Consider the following 6279-nt stretch of genomic DNA (forward strand, 5'->3'; position numbering starts at 1 on the left):
CCCCCTGGGACCCTCTGGGTCTTCAGCTTCCCTGTCTGGGAAATGTGGGGTCTTCTGGATGTTGGAGGTCCTTCTTGCAGGAAGGTGGGGGCCGGAGGAGACTGGAGGCTATGGACAGCCAGGATAGCCCGGGATGTCTCCTTGCTAGTGAGTTGTCACCTGGGGTAGGCTTTCTGGGGGGAGGGGGTGGGCAGCGGGGTGCCCCGCCGGGCGAAAGTTTGGGCTGAGCCCCACGGTGACCTTTAACCCCAAACAAACTTTCCCCGACTCCCCTGCCCGGGTGGGGACGGAACCCCGGGCCGAACCGGGAGAACCCAGTGGAGGGCGCGGGCAGGGCTCCCTCAGGTCCCACCCCGCGAGGAGGTTTTAAGGCGCGGTCTTCCCAGCTGCCAGCCCGGACTCCCGCTCTCCTTCCTGGGCGCTGTCCGAGGCCCTTAGCCTACCTGGGGTCCCCGAGCACCTGACTGAGCGACTACTCTGCCACGCCTAGGGTTCCGGGCACCAGGCCACCCAGAGCACCTGACCACCCTCTGCTCGGCCTAGGAGCCCGGGGCCCCTGACTGCCCTGTAGCCGTACCGAGATCCTTGGTGGTGTATTGGTTAAGAGTTGGGCTCCTAATAGCAAGGTCAACCGTTCGAAACCCGCAGCCGCTCTGCGAGTAAGAGGCTTTCTACTCCCACAACGATTTACAGCCTCGGAAGCCCGCAGGGGCAGTTATCCTGCCCCGTAGGGTGGAACTACCCTGCCCTGTAGCGGCGCGCAGTGGGAAAGGACCGACAGACTGACAGCAGAGAAGGTCCCGGTGCACCGCACTCTGCCCTACCTAGGGTCCCGTGCCAGACTGCCTGCCCTGCGCCATATTTCAAACAGGACTTCGGAGCAGTTCATTCTGGTTGGACCGCCCTTGTGGAGAATTTGCATTTCCACCCCAGATGTAGGGAATTGGAACCTCCCTTATAACCAGGCCCCCAGGAGAATGACTCGCACGTGTGCCAGAAGGCCAGGGCGGTGGGGGGTGGGTCTAATAAAGTGCCCATTCCTGCGCACCCCGTTCAGTGGAAGTGGGGCTGCATGGCCCGCTTTGAAGGCCTGGTTTCCAGTGAACTTTGCGTTAATAAGGTGCTGCCTGCAGATCTGTGCAGAAGGCAGCTGGCAGTCAGACTTGGCAGATCAGCTCTTACTCATTACGGGAAGGATGGAGGTTTTTTGCGGGGAGGGACAGAGATTCAGCCTTCACTTTTTGGCATTTTCTCCCTGCGCCCTCTGACCTACCTCCTCCCACAGGAGTGCCCACCCAGCACCCGAGGGTCTACAGCATGCACAGTCGAGATGTCACCCGGTACCCTGCCAACTCCATCGTAGTCGTTGGTGGCTGTCCAGTCTGCAGGTAGGCCTGGGGCCGGGGGGCTTCAGGCAGGTAGGCCTGGGGGAGTGGGTGGTCTGGGCTTGGGTTGGGGTCCCCCATGGGGATGAGGACCCACTCCTGTGTGAGTGCCTGCTCTCTGGAGGTTGGGAAAGTGCTGTCACCCCCAAGGGGGGCAGGTGCCACGTGGGCTCTGACTGATGGCCAGCCTTTCCATCTTGCTTTGGGGACTAGGCCTTTCTTGTTCCTCCGGGACAGCTGTGCTTGCCCTACAGCTGTTTCTGGAAGGTGGGAGGAGGGGTTGCTTTGCTGGCCCTTTGGGGCCTGGAGACTGGAGAGTTGGGGTTTTTGATGGCTGGTGTGTCCAAGGAGTGGGGTGTCCGGGAGTCCAGTGTGGGGCAGCAGCTTGAAGGCGGCGTTATCCTGAGGGAACCCCAACTGCACAGTCAGAGGACAGCTGCTTGGGTCTTGTATAAACTTGGTGATGACTTCTCATGGCTCAAGGGGGCACCTGGATGTTTTGTGCGGCTCTTGGGGAGACAGGTTCAAGGTAGACCTGGGGCTGGGCAAGGCAGAGCTGGCCAACCTGAGGAACACCCCCAGCCCCCGCAATAAATCTGGCTGTTCATTTTATAAGCCCAGGGTCCAGTCAGAAGATGAGATGGTGAGGTGGGAGCCACGTGTGACAGGGGCTGTGGGATGGAAGAGCCACAGGGAGCCGTTGTCACACCCAGGTTGATTCCCGGCTGGGGGGTCACTGCGCAGCTGATTGGGGACTTGGAGAACATGGAGGCTCAGGGTGGAAGGGAAGGGGCTCTGGGACTGCTGAGGGAGAGCTGGCTCCTCCATGGTCGGATCCCTTTGGGGGTCTGGTGGCCGAGGTGGGTGATGGGTAGCCTGGTGGAGCTGGGGGGTCTGAGTGGTCTTCGAGTTTTGGGAAGGTCCTGAGGCTGCTGGCTTGAGGGGGAAGGAGCCTGGGACCCGAGTCAGCTGCCCAGTCCTGGTCACCCGGTCCCTCCTGCTGGAGATGCTGAGCTCTGGGCCCCCCCGGGCACCCTCTGGGTCTTCAGCTTCCCTGTCTGGGAAATGTGGGGTCTTCTGGATGTTGGAGGTCCTTCTTGCAGGAAGGTGGGGGCCGGAGGAGACTGGAGGCTATGGACAGCCAGGATAGCCCGGGATGTCTCCTTGCTAGTGAGTTGTCACCTGGGGTAGGCTTTGCCTCTCCGGTCTCCAGGAAGAGTCCTTGCCCTGACCAGGGGGCTCTTCCACATGGAGCTGGCTCTGAGGCGCTCTGTCTCCTCTCTCTGAGCACAGCTCCCAGCCCTTCACACGCCCTTCACACGCCGACTTCCGCTGCAGTGTGGGGGGGCCCCCAGAGATGCCCCTTGCCCTTAGTTCCCTTGCGAGCTCCAGGGGAAGGAGTGTTGCCCTGGGGCCACCTGGTCTCTGGAAGAGGACCTGGGGCAAGTCCTCAGAGAACAGCCCAGTCGGCCGCTGCTGGCTTCTTGGGGTTGGAGATGGGCCCTTGGCCAGCGTGCCAGACCCGGGTGCTTGGCAGGGCTGGGCAGAAGTCACACGCTGGCTGCCGTAGTTCCACTGAGTGGGGCTTGGCTGGCGGGTGCCTAACCACTGCCGGCTGGCAGCCAGTGACTCCACCTTCCCGTTTTAGCCTCTTTGAAGAAGGTATGACTCCCTGACCTCAGTGCTGGCTGGGGGGTATAGATGCCCCCTGACCCCAGGCTTGGGGGAGAGGAGTGGCCCAGCCACACCCAGAGGTCACGGACTGTGGTTGCTGCTGGTCAAAGCGGTCAGGGAGTATACGTGGTTGGCGCCCTGGGAGGTGGGGGTGGGCAGGCTGTTGTCTGAGACGGGGTGGCAGGAGGGACTGACAGCATGGCGTCTCGGGTAGAGGTGGGGGTGGGCAGGGGCTGTGCCCTGGGGGCTGTTCTACCAGCTGCATCCACACCTCTTGCCTCCTGGGCACCCTTGCCTGTGGGGCTGGGGCCCTGCCCGGCCTTGCCACACCCCTGAGTTTGGAGAGGTGTTGCTAGTGGCCCTGGAGACTCCCTCCCGGCTTGGTGAGGAGGACTCGAGGGGCAGGCCAGTCACCAGGAGGAGCCGGAGAGTCCATGGTGACCCTGGGTTGGCCTCCGAGCTGGTTGGCAGCCAGGTGCACGTGAGCATGGCCAGGTTGGTGATCCCGGCTGCTGTGGCTGCCCCTAGCTCTTAGGCTGTGCCAACCTATTGGCCTCCTGGGCCCCTGGGCCCAGTCCTCAACCTGGGGCAGTCTGCTGGCCAGGCTAGTGCAGGGCAGCGGCCTGGTGTGTAGGCTTCCAAAGGGCCCGGAGTGGTTGCCTGTGCTAGAGGGTTCCCCCAGCTTCTGGAGGAATTGCCGGGGAGGCTGTTCTTAGCTGCCTGCCCCTCACCCCTGCAGGAGGCCCTTGGGAAGTAGGCCCCTGGGGCGCCCCCCAGAGGCAGGCAGGCACACTAGCCCTCTGCAGGGAGGGGAGGGGTGCCAAGCAGAAGCCAGGAAGGGATACCCGGCCGCGGGAGGGCTGGGGTTCCTTTGCCAGCCATTATCTCCCCCTGGTGGGGTGGGGTGGGGGGTGGGGGTGATTCTGGGAGAAGTGATCTGGTAGGTGCTAGGAGGAAGGCCAGCCGCTGCCCTGCCTCGTCCCCCAAAACTGCATACAGACACCTCCCGGGAATGCCTGTGACCTGAGCTTCCACCCTCTGGACCCGAGCCCCCCTGGGCCGGGAGAAGGGGAGCCTCCAGGGTGGGGTGGCAGGGATGAGGGCCTTCCTGTTCCAGGACTGCAGGGTGAGGGACACTCAGGGCCCATGGTGTTCTCCTGGGCCCCTACGGCCCCCTCCTTCCCAGAACGCTCCCAGGCTGGCCCGTGGTTCTGCTCACTGGGACAGCCCCACAGGGCAGCTGGTCAGCCACTTTCTCTGCAAGGTTCCCGTCAGAGATTAGGGAAGTGTACTCAGAGTGGGTTCCCCAATTTCCACTGCTCCCACAGTGTCCCCACATGACCCCTCGGATTGTGCAAGCCTGGCGTGGGCGTCACCTGCAGAGCCCAGTGAGGAGAGGCAGAACTTGGCCAGTCCACTGAGGGGCTAGGGGCCCAGTCAGCCGCTGGCCCTCATCCACTGCGGCCCCAGGGCTGTGGCTCGTGGTTTGTTTGTTTTTCTGAACAGGTTCCCGTCCAGCCATGTCTATGTGGTTTGTCCAGTGGCCTCAGTTACATTGTTGTGATGTGTCAGCGTTCCCATGACTTCCTTTGGGGCCTTCCAGGGCCTCTGATCTCATGTAGGAAAGCCTTTGGAGCACAGCAGCCACGGCCGGGAGCCACTTGATGGTTTAGCTAGACAGTGACCTTGGAGGATAACTTCTGTCCAAGGTTGGACGAGTGTGTCAGGGCCATAGTCTCAGGGAGCCTCCAGCCTCCACCTGCCCGGGAAGTCTACACTACAAACCAGCACAGCTGTGGACATACAGGTGAATCCATTTGAGCCACTCTGGGACCACGTTTGTCCCTCTCTCAGGATCTAAGGCCTTCCTAGTCAGCAGGTTAGGAGTGACCGTGGGCCGCCATCTAGTTCTTCTGGTCTCAGGACAGGGAGGCCGGGTGTCCTGCAGACTGTCTGTCCTGCTGACCAGTTTCTCGTCTGAGCCATTGGTTTTTCTTCAGTTTCTCTCACCCTGGAAGCCCAGAAACCAATATAGGAACACCTCCCCCGAGCCCCGCCTTTTGAAACTTCCTTTAAGTCCGCACTTCGCTTTTACAAAAGGGGAAACTGGTGTCAGGTGCATGTTCCTTGGGAGCATCGAGTGCGGCAGCCCTCAGCGGCTCCTCTGGGCACCACGATCTGCCTGGAGCCGCTGTCTGAGCACTCCATAGGTTTCATGTGTTGTCTGATCGCATAGAGTCATTTCGGGGTTTGGGAACACCCGTGTATTTCCCTCCTTCAAGTTTTAGGCAGGAATGCACCGTATGTGGGCCTCGGGGAAACCTGTGGTTGTGTCCTAGGCGGCCGACTCCCGGAGTTTTGGTGGGCCCAGCCTGGAAGGAGCTCAGGTAGTTTTCAGCTCAGCAAGCCTTGGTGCATCCTTGTCTGTCAGAGTGGGGACACCGGTGCTGCTGCAGCTGAATGGGCATGTCCACGGGATGGGGACGGATTTGATGATAAATTGCCACACCACCCAGCTTTGCAACAAACTCAGGGCCCCGATGGCCTTTGGGATTTTGGGTGGGGTGTGATGTGTCCTCGCAGTCTTGACAGCCTGAGGCTGTGTGCTTTGAGGGTCATCCACACGTGCCTGGCAAGTCTTTGCCTGCTCCCCAGGGCCTGCTGAAGCCCCACGTTCTCTGGGAGGGTGTGGGCTTCGGGATCACCGAGACTTGGCACAGAGTCCACGCCAACTCCCTGGTGTTCCTGGAGGACATGGGCTCTAGCTTGGTGTGGGCAGCGCAGCTGCCAGTTCTGCGAGGTGAGGGGGGTGGGTCTGGGTGGACTACACTCCTGGCCCCAGGTGTCAAGAGTGGGTGCTTGGACCTGGTTTCTGGCCCATTTCTCATTTGCTTCAACTTGCGTTGGTGGGCCAGGATGGGGCTCAGAGCTTGTGAGTGTCCAGCCCAAGCCCCGTGCCCCTCTGGGAGTGGACTCGCTGGAGGCGAGGTGAGCACTGGGACACTCCCGGTGACTAGTGTGTGTGCACAGCAGTTGTGACCTCTGTCACCAGACTCAACAGGACAGACAAGCACGGGGCCCTCTTGGCTGACTCATGAGCAGGCTGCTCACTTCATGTGAAGGCGTCTGTATTAGTCTAGGTACTTTAGAGAAACAAATCCACAGCAACTCATATATAAGAGAGTTTTATGTAAAGAAAGTGTGCATCACGAAAACATCC

At 61.0% G+C, this 6279-nt stretch overlaps 1 protein-coding gene across 1 annotated transcript in view; it reads left to right on the plus strand.

Annotated features, from left to right (window-relative positions):
• BRI3 (brain protein I3) overlaps positions 1-6279 on the plus strand; it is a 19388-nt gene that overhangs the window by 10323 nt on the left and 2786 nt on the right. Inside the window, exon 2 of the mRNA XM_045284474.1 lies at positions 1121-1388. Within this exon, the coding sequence (XP_045140409.1) occupies positions 1121-1388 (268 nt within the window). The remainder of the gene's footprint in view (positions 1-1120; positions 1389-6279) is intronic.

The sequence above is a fragment of the Echinops telfairi genome, unplaced genomic scaffold (genome assembly GCF_000313985.2).
Source record: "Echinops telfairi isolate 266 unplaced genomic scaffold, ASM31398v2 ScPeMD7_5;HRSCAF=22, whole genome shotgun sequence".
NCBI lineage: Eukaryota > Metazoa > Chordata > Mammalia > Afrosoricida > Tenrecidae > Echinops > Echinops telfairi.